This window comes from Micrasema longulum, unplaced genomic scaffold (assembly GCF_059751315.1).
Source record: "Micrasema longulum isolate JH-2025_06_02 unplaced genomic scaffold, ASM5975131v1 h1tg000498l, whole genome shotgun sequence".
NCBI lineage: Eukaryota > Metazoa > Arthropoda > Insecta > Trichoptera > Brachycentridae > Micrasema > Micrasema longulum.
Genome location: NW_028277695.1, coordinates 217476 through 234046, shown reverse-complemented (window position 1 = coordinate 234046; position 16571 = coordinate 217476). Strand labels below are relative to the sequence as shown.

The following is a 16571-nucleotide window of genomic DNA, read 5'->3' as shown; positions in this document are numbered from 1 at the left end:
TCGCAAACGAGTGGAGGCATATATAAATAAATAATAATATCTATACTTTTCTCTCACATTAATGTTTTTGCCATCCCCTTTTTCAAATTGTTGAGGGCAACACAATATTTGTTATATTTATGATGTAGCTAATATAGGAATAACGTGTCTATTTACTACAATTTTTATATGAAAATTGAGTATTATTTTAATAAATCTCTTACCATCTCTTTGTTACATAATATTTAGGCTCAAATAATTTTCGCGAGTAAATATGTAAAATATAAAAAAAAACATAGTTTAAATATTTTATTTGGACACACTCAGGAATCGAAACCAAGTCCCAAAAACATGGCAGCTGAATATGCTTACTTTCTCACCAATAGATGAACAAATAATTTCAGTCATACATATAATAGATAGATAGAACACAAAAAACATTTGAATAATGATATGTTTAAAAAGCAGGTGTCACATGTCGAGTTACTATCAATATAAACAAAGAGAATTCAATTTCAACTAGCAAAATTGTTTTTTTTTTTTTAATGCTTTTAATTAAATGATTTTTAGGTTTAAGACATGAGGACATTTTTTTATCAATGTATAGATTAATTATATGCTAATCTTGTGTGGGTGAAGCCAAATACACACCAATAATAAACTGAACCCCTAAATTTAAATTAAGATATTCATTCATTTAAATGGTACATACATACACAGTTTGCGAAACATCCTGGCAAGTTAGTGTTGGAACCTTTTAATGCATTTTTATTTTTACAAAAACAAAACATTTTATATTATGAACACTGAATTATAATTAAATGGAAATGATGCTTCATAGAACAATATTTTGTAATTATGTTCCGAAAAATGAGCTTTGTGGTGTGAACATTCCCGTGCAAAACGCGGAGTAGAGTAAAAAAGGCTAAAACTGTCTATGCCAGTTTACTGTGAATTCAAAGCCGTATCTCCCGCCTTTTACGCTGCTTCATGTTTATTGACTACAAGTTAGGTTGGATGGAACACAAGACGGGTGCTCAGTGCTGCATCTAGTGTATACATATTATAGATCAATGATTATTAAATGTCTTATAGGTATATAATAATCAAAGCAGGATATTTATTGGTTTTTTATTCTTTCTTCAAATGTCTTCGAAATAATATTTACAAAGGTAATTTATCGGGTTTTTTATTGTTGAATACAGTATATTATAATTTCATGGTTGAATGTTTCCTTTCATTAAATAAATTTTGTTTTAACTAATTCTTAATACACTCATTTTTAAAAAAAGTGCAGAATGAGCACAAGTTTATAATGTTTCCCCTTTTCAATACGTTTTTTTTTATAAACTTCAGAAATTTCAGTATGCTATATGAAATTATAGAATTCAGTAGAAATTATTTTTTTTAAATTATTTAAAACCACAAAATTCTACCTATAGCTGTATGTATCTATCTATCCTCATTTAGTTCATAATTTATTTTATATAGATAAAAGATACACCATATCCAGAGAATAACCACTAAGAATAATTATATTTTTTACAAACACGACTGCACTGTACCATATGGTCATAAATACAACAAAATTGTGTTTGCAATTCTGTGTATTTATTTAGGTGAAGTTTACTATAAAAATAAATGTTTTAACAGCAAGAACACCTTTTTATTTATTTTTAGCAATTCAACAGAGCAAATTGCCATCGCAACATTCAGATTTATCAAATACACCATGTATGTTAAATTGGTTTTAGTATCATTAAAATACCTATTCATCAATTTAAATTTGTAATAGTGGTATTTATAATGCTAGCATTTTCCAGCACACGAAACAAATATAATCAAATTTACACCTTTTTAATACGCCTTCATTGATGAGTTGGCAGAAGGGACCATTAAAATTTCTTCATTAAAAACATTTGAGTTTACTTCTGGAAAATGTTCAACACAATATTTTTCCGTCCAAATATTTTGTTTGGTTTTCTAAGCTCATTTTCTGTTAATGACAGATGGTCCCTTCTCTGAACCCAGTGCCAAATTTACAAAGAAAAAAATGGATCAAGGAAAATAACATTTTATTTGAATTTATAACAAAAATGCAAACACTATGCAATAAATGTAACAGAAGGAAGTTTGTCTGGAATAAGATTGGAGACCTGACTATTAGTGTGGGGGCTGAGGAGGAGGAGGCTGGCCAGCACCACCCATCTGGCTACGGAGCTGCTCCACCAAGTCAGGATTGGCCTGCTGCATGTGCTGCGCCAGCTGCTGACCAGCCTGCAGTAGCGCACTCACCCCAGACGAGCTGTCCACCCCCGGACTGCCTCCCATGTTCCCTAGCAGACCTGACATTAAGTTTTGCATTTCTGGATCGGACAGCATACGTGTAGCTATGTTCATTAAAGATGGATTTTGAAGAAGACCTTCCACATTCACGCCATCCCCGATATCGCCGATTCGCGACGCTTGAGAAGCCATGGATGCCAATGTTTCCTTGGATAGGGCCAGATTATTCTTGTAACCTTCGTTCTCTGGTTCCAGTTCTACAGCTTTCTCGTAAGCTTTCATCGCCTCCTTGTGCCTATTTAGATTGGTGAGAGACAAACCAAGCCGCCCATACGCTCTCGCGTACTTTGGATTTAACGAGATAGCTTTATTGCAGTCATCGATAGCTAATTCGTCACTATCTAAATAGAAATGAGCGGCCGCTCTATTGCAGTAAAAAACTGAATTTTTGCTATTCAAAGCGATTGCTTGCGTATATTTCTGAAGAGCTTCGGAGTACTTTTCGGCTTTCATCAAGGTATTTCCTTCATTCTTCAGTGCTTCGGCTTCCGCTTTGACCTCATCTGTGACGTCTTCAGAGGCGGAAAGTGGATCGTTTTTCCTAAACAAATCTAGAATATCAACGGTACCCTGGGTGTCTTCTGGTTTAAGTTCAAATGCACATTGTAGACATTGAATTCCTACCTCGAGACTTTCGTATGAATCTGTATTGGACAATCCAGCCTCCAGTTGAGTTTTTAAAAATGAAACAATACTTGCGACGAGGCGTTTGATGTCAGACATTTTCAATTTAGGAGTTTAGAAAATGAACGGTTAACGTCGAAATCAGATTTATATATCAAATATTGACAGCCACACTCGTCGCCGCGTATGATAGGATCTGTGAGTGACAGAGTTGCCAACCTCCATCATGCGAAAATCGGTAGATACTGGATACAGAAAATAATTCGGTAGATTCATTGTCTAAGTCCTAAGGGCGGTGGTGTGGGGCAAAGGTGGGATTCATTAAAATTTTCTTTTCATTCTTCATTACAAAATTTCGCTAAAAATGAAAGCTATTTTTTAAAAAAATAAACCAAATAGCGCCCCTTTGGAATAATAGCTAACGATTGCCTAGAGAGTTCCGGATTCGATTTCCAGTGAGATCACAATAATTTACGTAAAGTTTTACATTTATCGTAATTTTAAGCTTAATAATAAAATAACAACTACTTATCGCTGAAAAGGGTAACTAAGTTTGAGCAGAAAATAGTTAGAGGTGACAAAAACGTTTCATGATTATTAAGTAATCCCCTGACATTTCATTTAATGAAATATAAACTATTAAAACCATTAAGGTAAATGACAATTTTAATTCATCAACTTTGAAAATAAATGGTAATCACTAATTACCAATACTAACCTATCAACGTATGTATTATGTACGACCGAAGGATAAGTAGTATTCGTAATAATAAAGAGATGGCTGAAAAAAAAGATTTCTAAACAAACAGAAAAAAGTGAGTATTTTGTTTATTAATTTATAAGTGAATTTCCTAAATTGGGGACAAATAAATAGTTCAAAAAAATGTAAATGTTTAAAGATCGGTAGACTTTAGATCGAATTTGGTAGATTTCACTTATAATCGGTAGGGTTGGCAACGCTGGTGGGTGAGTGCCTACTTTTAAGTAGTAAGTATACGTATAAATTATAATATACTAATACTATTTTACAAAACATTGGTACAAGTTTAGAGTATATACATATATATACTCTAAGGGTATAAGTGACAAGTGACCACTTTTATACTGCCGGTGTCCAGAATTACGGATCATCTATAGTAAACGTCAGGTGACACTTCGAACGAGATTTTCACATCTACTCGAATATTCTCTGCTATTGCTCCTGTTTTGTCAATTCAATAACTGTAACAATGATTATAAGTTAAATCAAACGAATAATTATGTAAGGAAATAAGCTTTTGAGGATAAGAAAACAAATGAAAAATCAGTGGAAGTCACTCTCCAAGCACAAGAGTTAGTTTCTTTATTTGGAGAGTTACAGTGATAACGTTTACTAGATGTATAAAGTAGATCTGTAATTTAAAAAAAACATTTACCTTTTATGAAATGTATTAATAAAAAAATTAAAAAAAATATTTCAATCCAAAACAGATCGAATCTGCAACAGCAAAAAAGTTGCCAGCTGTATAAAATTGAAAATTCCAACTTTAGTGTCTATTATTGTTTCGAAACCCTTTTGATCATAATAATTTGATAAAGTTATAATAAATAGTTAATAATTCGCTTCATACTGAGCGTAAAGTAAATCAGCTTCTACAACCACAAAGAAAATAGCTAACGTTTTGATACATCTTCTTCCTGAATTTTCATTATCTAATTTTGGATGTCTGTCATTATTACTAATTTCCTATATATATTTATCCCCTCTTATTCTTTTTCGGGGTCTTGCTTTTAGTGTGGATTTAATATCATAGGAAGAAAATTATTCTTTTCCTTTACTTGGCTTGCTCTGAATATTTTTTAACTCAATAGGTAAGATGTTGAACTTTGTGAAGTAATTGAAGAAGTAGACTTTATGGTGAAATAGATGGCACATATGAGTTACGAACTGTTTTCGGTGGATAAGCAACATCCGTACATGATGTAATTGGCATTATTAGAACAGACAATTCAGCAGTAGAGTTTGATGGAAATGTAAGGGTATTAACAACTGTAAGAGTAGGGCAATTTCAGAAGCAAAAGCATCTCGGGCGCTATAGGCCCCTATCTGTTTTTTTTGTATGTTAAGTATTATTTTCAGGTTCAGTGCCAAAATACGGCATTTATTAGCAAAAATAAAAGTAAATACATGCAATACAAAATAAGTATTTGACAATGAATTGAATTGAAATAATATAATCCCAACAGTTTCGCTAGATATAAAAATACCTGTTCTAAAAGTACATTTATAACATATATACTATATACATACACTATAATAATATATTGTAATAGCAAAAATAGTACTACATCGTAATAAAAATAAAGAAAAAGCAAAAATAAAATACCAAAAACATTTTTCAACAAGTTAAAAAATTTAAAACAAAGATCAGAAAAAAAATTAATTGATATGGCGTTCTATTTTCTCTACTTACACTTAACAATTGTGGTTTAAATAAAAAAAGAGCAACTTAAACCTGATACTAGCGGTTAATAGCATAATCGTGATTAAAGTAACAACTTGTTACTTTCATTCTTCTTTCTTGATTTCCCAAAATCAAACAATCAAAGCACTGTAATGAGAAACATGATTTTAATGTAGATTATTTGTGATATAAAACGTGAAGACAGATCTTCATACTTGAGCATTAAAGACAAATATTAAAAATGACTTCTGTATCTAAAGAAAAATAAAGCATTGAAAAAATATCGAAAATTTATTTTCGTTTTATTTTACTGATAATTATATGATTTACGGAGCACAGAGCCGCGGGCATTACATATCACAGAGGTTAGAGGGGAGTAGAATAGACGCATACTAGTAGCAAAAATGTTACAAGAGAAGTAATTATTTTTAAAACTCATTTGAAACTTTCATCCCTGGTTTCCCCTACTCCCTTATCCGCAAATCCTAGATTTGGGCATAGATTGATTCGGGGGAATCTACCTATACTGAAATTGTTCTATGGTTATGTATTATGCCTTATTATTTACCTATTTGGTGTGTTCTTTAATATCTACGATATCTGTAGTCTGTGATATCTACATTATTGTCTATGGTCAATATGGACTGCAAAAAAAAAACTTTTTACATAAATTAATACCTTCACATTTCATAATATTTGTATCGAATATTTTACAGTTTTGATATTCACATTGAAAATGCCTTCGAAACAGCGAAAAATTGCGATGATGGGTTACAGATCTGTAGGTCGGTCTTAGAAAATAACCATACATTGTTTGTTACATTTTATAATATGACTTGTTGAAATAATCTGTTAACCGATGGCATTTCTTATTATCTAGGAAAATCATCTTTAATTATTCAATTTGTCGAAGGACAATTTGTAGACTCGTATGATCCTACAATAGAAAATAGTAAGTATTTTTATTAAATTTCTTTTTTGATTTTTTAGTTTCATGACCTTTGTTTACTAACTTAAACAGATGTGTAGTCTTATAGGAATCTATTATTAATTTTACAAAGAGGTTTGGTAAATCCTTTATCAAAATAAATATTCAGTATTAAAAACATTCATAAATTACAAATAGTATCTGTGTTTGGAAAAGTAAAATAAGATATTCAATTCTTGAATGGATATCTGGTTGTAAATAAAGATTTTTTTAAATCACTATGTTTTAACAACCACCAGGAAACTTGTTTTATTTTAACAACTGCCTCTCGGTATTTATTTCATTCTTAAGTGGAACTACTTAAAAATTGCTCTCTTATGATTTATTTTAATATCACACCTTCAATTTCCACCAAATTCATAAATCTGGAAATACTTATAATCCATAATTTTAAGAAATGAAAAAAATGTTCTTGCAAACAACTCGGGAAATAGTTCAGTGAATACTACAGTGGGAAAAGTGATCGCTTAAACCAGCCAGTCAAGGCAGCAGGTCATAAGCACTGTAAATGACTAGACTTCCGTATTTTTTTGAAAAAAATAAGAATTATAGAAACGCTTTGATCAGGAAGATGATACATTATTTTATTTATTCATATAAAGATATATATTACAGTATAAAAAACGTAAGCCTAACTCTACGAGGCCAAAAGCCCCGTATCGAGTGATCTAACTCAATGAAAAACAAGAAACATACGAACAGCAAGTAATATTTGTAAATCTTTTTGATGTAAAAACTTTTAAGTAATATATTTAAATAAGTAATATCTAGCAATCAGAGAGTAGTGCTGGTCATTATGATCTTTCCTAAAAATATATTTCTAATAATTTAATGTTCAAAATCATCGTCATAGTGAGGAACTTCAGCCCTACGGGAAATTGAATACAATAAATGTTTTCTTGCGCGTGGTAAAAATTGGAGCATTAAATTGTACAGAAAAGTTTCCTGAAAATGTACGAAAAAAATTATAAATAAACATTTTAATAAAAACGGACTACTTCGAATGACGTCACTGGTTCATATGAATCAACCAAATATGAGAGCTATGGAAGATTTCCGGTTTGCTTGCCATGGATGGACCAATTGGATGAATTTTATGAGAATAAGCGGAAACGAACCTCTGACGTCACACACGGAGTTATTTCAGAAATGCAAAACTTTTAAAGCGCTGATAATACGATACATAAAATTTTTAAAAAAAATTATTAGAAAAATTATCAAAAATTGTAAGAAGGATTGTGTAACTTTTCATTGGTAAATATTTGTTCACGAGTGATTAAGAAAGCTTAAAACAATTAATATTCAAATATATATTTATTTTTTGTAAACGTCGTGGGGCGATCGTGAAGCTCTTAGTTACAGTGATGCACTGAGAGAAATACGGTTTTAAAATATAATAAACTCGGTTAATATTATCTTTTCGTTCCTAAAAACCCTATGAAATGAAATAAATACGTCGAAATTATAAGAAATTTAAGGAAAGAACCCGATTGGGATCCACCAAAAACTAATGTTGATTGTTGACGTTAAAATACAAACTTCTTTATGTAACAAAAATGAGTATCCTTCAAGGTTTGGTAGCATTTGCCTGCTCGTTGAATGCAGCCCTGGTATAATAAATAGTACTTAGTACCTATAGGTACGTTTTCATGTCACTACTTTTTTGAATATTTTACTCTATAGGACATGTCTATGTATTGAATGTCAATGTTCAAAATATATTTCTAAAATTTAGTGTGAAGGGTTTGTTTTTGTTGTGTTTTTTGTTTATTTTGATTTTGTTTATTCGATTTTGTTAACTCAAAATTTACCTAGTTCTAATAGTTGCCCCACAATATAGATTTAAAAATATTATGCATGAATTGGATATTAAAAATTTCCAGCATTCACTAAGTCGATTCGCCTCCATTCAACCGATTATGAAGTCAAACTGGTAGACACAGCGGGTCAGGATGAATACAGCATATTTCCCGCACAGTATAGTATGGACTTTCATGGATATGTTCTGGTATATTCCATAACTTCAAGTAAAAGCTTCCAAATCGTTCAAGTCATATATGACAAAATGCTTGATATTGTGGGTAAAGTACAGTAAGTAAAAATGAGTTGTTATTATATTTTATAAAGTTGTACCAATTATACCCAATATGTATAGTCTATTTTTTTAAGTGGTAATTTTTTGTGCCAACTCTTTTACCACAATCTTATCACAATATATTTTTTTTATCATTTTCTGCTTTTCGGGTTACCCCTGCTTGTGTCTAGATATTTAATATAATGTGGATTTAATTTATTCAAGTCAAGTTGTCCTATGGCAATGTCTCGGATTCCGGATCATAGGTCCGAGGTTTGCTCCATCACTACTTAATTCCAATTTTCTCTCTTCTGTTTTCAATAATATTTAATATGATCTTTACTTCTGACACTCTCAGGCTCATTAGATGCCCTTTCGACCCAGCTTATCTTTTTTACTTCCCTCAATCGTTTTTTTTTTTCATTACATAATACATATAAATAATGTCACATGTCTAAAACTCCATGTTTAATCTTTAAGAAAAATTATAACTGAATTATTTTGTTATTTATAATAACTTTTTTTTTGGTATATGAAAAATAAATAGAGTATGACGGGCTGTGCTCCTGCGGTAACGTTGTGAACTCACAGGTCATCCGAGGCTCGAACCCCGCTCTACCACAATTTGATTTCCATTTTTATAGCATGAGTTATTTATGACCTTTAGAAAATCGATCAAAATTAAAATATTTTTGCAAGTAATACAAATTCATGTTTCTTTGAAAAAGAAATTGCCCTGTAATTCAATGATTTAAACAAAGTTATTTACAATTTGTCATATTATAATATACATCACAGCTCGTCAACCCTGGGTGGGTCTCAGTTGCATCCAGGAGTCTCCTCATTTTCCCGGCACTCCTTGGATTTATCGTAACTGTCGGTTTTTCTAGGGTGAGATTATTTACCTCATACCAAACCCCCTATCAGGAGGACCAGGGTTTTTCTGTCGGGGTTTTCCGTCCCTTAGCCGGTTGGTTCAGGTTATGTGGCGCCAGAGATTCATCATCACCCTATCTGCTATGACATGTACAGAGAGTCAGACTTAATGGAAGTGTTGCCGGTATTATATAACATCATGTTTCTTGGCATTTACTCTCTCATGTCCTCCAGCAGGACAGGTGCCACCAGGACCTTACCAACCTTTCGGAAACCTTTGATAATATGCAGACTTTGTTTTTTTTTCCTCTTCATTTCTATAGTAGACTAAATCGAACCGAAAAATAAATGCATTCAGTTTTATAAAAGTAATCTCATACTCAATATTTTATGAAACTCTGACCTTGTGGCAGAGCACTATTATGTTTAATTGCACTGGGTTGTGCAGAAATGTACATTAAGTGTCAAGTTCATATACAAAATGTTTTGATTTTCAGCGTACCAATTGTATTAGTAGGTAACAAAACAGATTTACACATGGAACGAAAAATAAGCACTGATGAGGGGAAACGGCTAGCGGAAAAATGGAAAGCTGCCTTTGTAGAAACCAGTGCGAAGAAAAATGAAGTAAGTTTATAGAACTATCTTGATGCACCATATTAGTATACACCGTATTAATTCATTTCGACAATTATGGTCACAAACATCTGAAACAGATGAAAATTATGGCCAGTGCAAAATCTAAAAATTATTGTTTTTAAACCATAAATATAATATGTAATCCCGAGTTTTGTAGTTTAACCAGCTTCCCAGTTTGACAACTTCATTCATAAAATATTTTACTATTTCTACTCATCTTACATTAATTTTAAGGTGACATCTATGTTTTTAAAAATGAAGGTAATATTTTTTTTAAATTTGAGTAAATAGCTGCTGATTGAACAGTTGTACATCATTTAACTGTTAAAATAAATAAAATAATTTGGATGACCCACAGTTAAACGGTTGTATACCTATAATGTTACACTTTTGTCATTTTATGTATTTTAGAGTTCATTAAAGTTGAATTAAAAGAAATATAAATTATGTAGTTGAATTTGTAAGAATATGTTTGGAATCTAAACTTTAGGCGAGACGAAAATAAACAGATAGTGATGAATATGAAGTCTAAAATCGCTTCCTTTGTAATTCCTTTGTATGCCTCATTAATTCTGTGCCTCCTGTGATAAGAACAAAAACAAGATTTAAAAAATTCTAGTTCTTGAACTAAGTGGGCTAGGCCATAAGTACCTTCCTTTGTAGATAAAAACATTCACTTTCACTGTGCATTTTAATTTTTATGGTAAATATTATAGTTTTCAAGTAATTCATGAAAAACCTGTAAGTTGTACCTTTTTTATTTCCAATATGTGTTAAAATTACTTGATAAATTATTCAAGTACAGTTAAATTCTGTTGCACCTATAAGTTGTCTTTATGTAAACTGATATACAAAAAGTAATAAATCTAATACCTCATTAGAATATATTCCTAACACAATGTTGCTCAAACAAATGAAATAAATACTACCCCAAAGATTATATTGTTTTACTTATAATAGGGGTATTTTCATAATTTACCTGAATTGTATCAGTTTGCTACAATTCTAGTCTATTTAAATATGTGTTAAATGATACAAGTCAAGTTATATCCATCATTAAAGTACATATTTATTGTGTAAATAAATACAAGTTTCAGAAAAATAATTAACATTTATTAAACTTCTTCAAAATCATTAATTCACATAAAAATAAGGCACAGTTTTATCAAAATTCTTCTTCTTCTCTGGTCTCAATCCTGGGATTGGCTGGCAGCAATTACTTTCATCCTTCTCCTCCATTCCTCTCTGTCTTGTGCGGCTCTTTTAAAGTCAACATATGATGAGCAGCGCACGTCCTCTAATAGGTCCTCCAGGTACTCTCGGCGTGGGCGTCCCCTAGAATTTGTCCTGATACTGATCCTTAAGATAAAAATAACTTTATTTATTTACTTTCATACAACTTTGAATTATCTATCCTTATGTCTGTTTCGTATAAATACATTGAACTCCTTAATAAAGATAACAGTCTCGAAGATGTCGCGAAAACGATGAAACCGGTCACTGGATATTCCAAATTTTGTGGATTAAAGTATCACTCGTCTTTTATTTATATAATAAATTAAATATACTAAAAAATAAAATGTGAAAATGAATATAACCGCTCTTTATACCACGAAGCACAAAAAACAATGTGTGGAGCAATTACTTAAAGGGGTTACAACTTGATATATATCTAAATTTACAATTTTTTGCCAAAATCCTGGCAAAAAAAAAAGTTATATCACTTTGCACCAAACTATTGCTGAAACTATAGCAGATAGAAAAACGTAAGTTAGACCAAAAAATCGCAAATTATTTTCTGATAATTTCTATGTAAAAATCACAAAAAGGGAACAACTCGACTTAAATCACTTTTCACAGGAGGCACAGAATTCATCAATGATTAACACAATAAAAATATTGTACATCTTTAATTTTAAACTACATATCGTCGTGATCGTAGAACTAATGATGTGCAAGAAATGGGACATTGTCTTTTTTTAAATATTTGATCTTGGAAAGTTTTTATAAAGGCTGTATATTCGGGATTTGAAAAAATATATATATATATACCTATATTTATATGACTAACCCAAGTATCAAAAGGTAAAGTTTTGTACTTATCGAGTTATGACAGCCCAGCATTATTTATTTTTATTTTTTTTACTTAAACATTTATTATTTAATTAAATATGTTTGTTTCAGTCTGTTTCAGATATATTCCACGCAATGCTAGTTGAAATTGAGAGAGCAGATGGAAATATACAAGAGAAAAATGGCTGTGTAGTCTGCTGAATTGAAAATCTGTTACCAAAAGTTACCGTAATTTAATTTAACATTAAAAATCAGAGGTGGACAATTGTCGAAGACATTTGGGCAGTAGATTGCTTGGTGGAAAACATCAATTACATTTAGACCTTGACTTATAAATATATATGCATACGTACATGTAGTTTGAATTCATTTACAAAATGCGTATGTAAAATGTATGTATGTATGTTTACAAAATGTTCCATAGAATTACAAGATATAGTGATAGACAGCAAATCGGGTTGTGGTCCGGTGGCTAGTGTTGCAGACTCATGGTTCAGAGGTCCGAGGTTCAAACCCCACTCTACCCCAATTTGATTTCCATTATCTAATAATGAGTTATTTACAACTCGTTGAAAATGGCCACCAAATTTAAAATATGTGAGTATATATATATATTATGGACATTTAGCAAATATTTTTTATTCAACATTTTTTATTGATCTCCTTCCACTAGACAAGATTCAAAAGAGACAAATTAATTTTGTACATACAGCTTTTTTGTCAACGATACCTAATTTGATAGTTTGGCATAAAACTAGTGATGTTTCATTTATAAAGGATACGCCAGTTTCATTCATAGCATTGAATATAAAATGACAATTTTATACAATTTTTGTCTGAGACGTTTAAATTTCGTATTTTTGATCAATCATATTTTAAAACCATTTTGGAAAACATATCACTTAGAAAAATATTTTTTAAATTGATGGCAATCATAAAATGGTTATACTTCAATCTATTATTATTATTGTTCTGAATCAAACAGCGCACAATTTAATGTTTTGACCCCCGGAATATAAAGGAATCAGGTAATTTAATATCATCATCATTCCTTCATCTGCACCTGGTGTAGAACTTTGCATTGGTACATTCATTATGGTGAATTTCATCATTTGTTTTACGAAGATAAGATGATCAGTCTTAAGTTCGGGTGCCAGCTCAGGAACTATGAATAATTGCGGTGTGAAAGCAGTACATATTTGTCATGTTATTTTGTATAAAAACAGTTTATTTAGTCATAGTTTACGATGTGGTGAAGTTGTTGATAGATTTGTTGTTCCGATATTTGTCCACCTCTGTATAATATCACTAGACAAAGCAATACCTTTCTTATCATAAACCGCTTTAACTGAATTTAAAATTAATATCATTTTAAATTCCTTTATAAGAATAAACTGACTGAATAAGAACTAATGGAAAAAAATCATCTCCAAATGCTTAGTTTGTTACTTATGCCAGACCTCAGAGTTTTTGTAGCCAATTTTATACGTAGATTCTTCATCGAACAATTATTTAAACAAAAATTAAAGATGTTATCATTTTCACGGTTATAATTTTGGTACTCTACTATTTTTATGCAATAAGATTATCGTACTTTAATGAACTCTATATTAAAACAATATTTTTTATATTTTGATATTTATTCTACAGCTTTGTTTGAATATTTATTTATACCATAGAATTTTACTTACTGTACTAATCTACTTAGTGGGCTTTTAGCAATTTGCAAAGAAATTCACATAACTGATTTAACTAGCAATGTATGCAGTATATTGCAGCCTTGGCTAGTTTATTTTTGTGGATATTTAGATTATTCTAATGACTGCATTGTAAATTGCAATACGGCGGGGATGTTTCTTGATCAGCTATATCCAGAGAACTTCTTACTATGAAATTTAATTTATTAATTTAACACATTATCACCAACTCGCTTAACCCCTTTCACCGGGGGCCGTGTTTTTTTTAAAACAGAAATTCAATGTGGTTCGGTGATATTTTGTAAATTTTCTAATATAACTCAATTCACTTAAACTCAAAAGGTTCATTATTCATTAACTGAGATAAAAAAATTGTGTAAGCTGCTAGGGATTAATATGATGATATAATATATATATATTGTTAGTAGATGTGACTTTTTTATTTGGATTTTTATAAAATTTTAAAAATTGAAGATATTTGAAAGTGCCAGTCACCAGTATACCTCATGATCTCGCCAACTCTACAGAATATACCCAAGTTGGGTCCTCCGCTCTCCGTGATACCCCATTATTTTGCTAATATAATTATAAATTAAGTTGATACACACTGAATCTTCCATCAAACATCAACACTCATCGGTACTCTCACTGAAGCGTTCATTTGTAATATACATTGAGGTTGAATTATCAATTTTATGTTGACGCAAGTCCAGGGACTATGAAATATTGCAGGGAAAACAGACACGTATTTTACACTTTTACTTATTTATTTCAAATAACAAACAAAAAATAAATATATGCAAAGTTACAAAATTCACTTAAAAAAATAAATTATTAATTAGTTTTAATTTATTAAATTTTTATTTTACGGCGATTCTGCCAGTAATCAAATGCGAGGCCTCAGGTACATTAGGAAAATGCACCAACTACGAGACCACGAGGTTGGCTAATCTCCACTTGATTTCTTTTTTCAAGGTTTCCCAACCTAATTTCCACCTTTATTTTTGAGTCAAAAATACTCATCTAGGGTTTTGGTTCTATTTCCTGACAAAACTGTATTTCTTCCCACACGCACTCAGTAAAAGCTGATCAGAAACATGATATGACTACTGGTACACATTACGAACTATGCAAGAAAACATTGTGTGTATTGCATCTCTTCTTATGGTTTATCGCTTTGATATTAGAATTAGCACATTAGCGCTATCGGTCGGTTTACCAGACTACTCTGTCAACTTTATTGACTATGTATAAACTGAAACAAATTTGTGTAGACTTTTGACCCGAGTGTGTTGATTTGACTAATCTTTTCTTCTAGGGACCCAATAAAAAAAACAATTTTTAAAACTTTAAGAATGATAATTTTTTGGCACTCTGTAAAATTAACTCGGATCAGTTAATTTACTTTTGCGCTAATTCTTGATTATAAAGATTGATTCAAAAAGTTCACATGCTTAGCTTTATTAGATAAAAAAAATGTTTCCATCTACACCAATCTGTTTAACAATATTATTTTGTTAAATACAAAGCATATGCTCTGAATTAAAAGTAATTAAAAAAAAAAAAACCTGCTGTTAATTGTCTTTTTGATTAGAATATTATGTCAATTGAATTTTACAAATATTTTTGCTGGTTTCATAAGTAAGATATGAATTATTGTGATTTTTCTGTCTACCACAATATATATGGTCAAAAACATTATGGATATTCATTGCTAGCATTTCTAAGAGGCGATTTATTGCAAGATAATGTGTTGCCAATAAAATTTATTTTCTTTTCTTGTACAAAATTTATTGTTTTGTAAACATTTTTTAAAAGATGCTAGCTCGATTCTTCAACAAAATAATGAATGTGCGTTTTTTTATTTATTTATGTTTGTTGCTTTAGCTTTAATCCATAGTTTTATACAGGTAGGTACTGTGTAGTCAGTCTGGTTTTCTAAGAAAATAAAATAATCTAGTCTTATAAACTGTTTTTACTACTATACTTTAAATTAATTTTGCAAATATAAATCATGCCATTTATTATAATTTATAAAAGCAAGACTGTGTATTGTTAACAGTTGATTATATTCCAAATGACCAAATCAACCTGGAGTTTCCAAAAGAATTATAGCACATTTTATATAATTACATCAATATTTCATTTGAATTTAATCCAGAAATATTTTTATCTCTTGCTATATCAGAGAAGTAATGTTTTACATATTACACAAAGTCACAAATCTTTTGCTAGAATATCAAATATATTAGTCTGAGAATAAATCAACTGTTTTCACAAATTTCTGGTTTCTTACTTTTAGTAGTAGTTTTATATTTCTATGCTTAAAAAATATATATGGCACCATTTTTTATTTTCTCTTATTTCAAAAATTGGTTACTTGAAATTAATGTCAACTCATAAAAACTCTTTGTTATGTTTGTATAATATCAGCTTCTAAATTATATGTATACAAATAAAGGCATATGGAAAAATCTTTTGACAACAAACATGCATTTTGATTAGGTTTTAAGATGCTTTATGAATAGCACCATCTCATCACTTGTCAATTTGATCACCAGTTGGTTAAAACATAAACATTATTATTTGTTTTATGTTAAAGAACATTCGAGCGTGTTCATTATTTAAGAAGCATTAAGAATAATTTATTGTGTATAATTTGTATCCTCTCAACGATGACGACGACTAATAAAGTGTGCAATGTTTTATAGCTATAATTGTGCAAATAATGTGAGCTCTAAGTAATCGCCATTGAGAAAGTTCAGTGCTACAGGAAATTGGATACAAAAAATGTTTTCTTACGCGCGGTAATAATTAGAGCATTAAATTGT

General features: G+C 30.5%; 2 protein-coding genes across 2 annotated transcripts; one reads left to right on the top strand and one right to left on the bottom strand.

Annotated features, from left to right (window-relative positions):
* Window positions 1–2037: 2037 nt before the first annotated feature.
* LOC148281098 (small glutamine-rich tetratricopeptide repeat-containing protein beta-like) lies at window positions 2038–3180 on the bottom strand. Its single transcript, XM_088227303.1, has one exon. It carries the CDS (start codon window positions 3046–3048, stop codon window positions 2143–2145), a length of 906 nt encoding a protein of 301 aa, XP_088083429.1. The 5' UTR covers window positions 3049–3180; the 3' UTR covers window positions 2038–2142.
* A 2801-nt stretch (window positions 3181–5981) lies between these two features.
* Rheb (Ras homolog enriched in brain) lies at window positions 5982–13477 on the top strand. Its single transcript, XM_088227296.1, has 5 exons — window positions 5982–6178; window positions 6274–6345; window positions 8265–8472; window positions 9829–9958; window positions 12155–13477. Exons 1-5 carry the CDS (start codon window positions 6130–6132, stop codon window positions 12242–12244), a joined length of 549 nt encoding a protein of 182 aa, XP_088083422.1. The 5' UTR covers window positions 5982–6129; the 3' UTR covers window positions 12245–13477.
* Window positions 13478–16571: the final 3094 nt, after the last annotated feature.

What these genes read in the sequence shown, in the direction of transcription:
- LOC148281098 (XM_088227303.1), bottom strand. Translation starts at nt 3,048, where the DNA reads ATGTCTGACATCAAACGCCTCGTCGCAAGTATTGTTTCATTTTTAAAA.
- Rheb (XM_088227296.1), top strand. Translation starts at nt 6,130, where the DNA reads ATGCCTTCGAAACAGCGAAAAATTGCGATGATGGGTTACAGATCTGTA. An exon ending in GATGGGTTACAGATCTGTAG is followed by an intron (nt 6,179 to 6,273) that starts GTCGGTCTTAGA and finishes CTTATTATCTAG; the next exon opens with GAAAATCATCTTTAATTATT. An exon ending in GATATTGTGGGTAAAGTACA is followed by an intron (nt 8,473 to 9,828) that starts GTAAGTAAAAAT and finishes TTTGATTTTCAG; the next exon opens with CGTACCAATTGTATTAGTAG.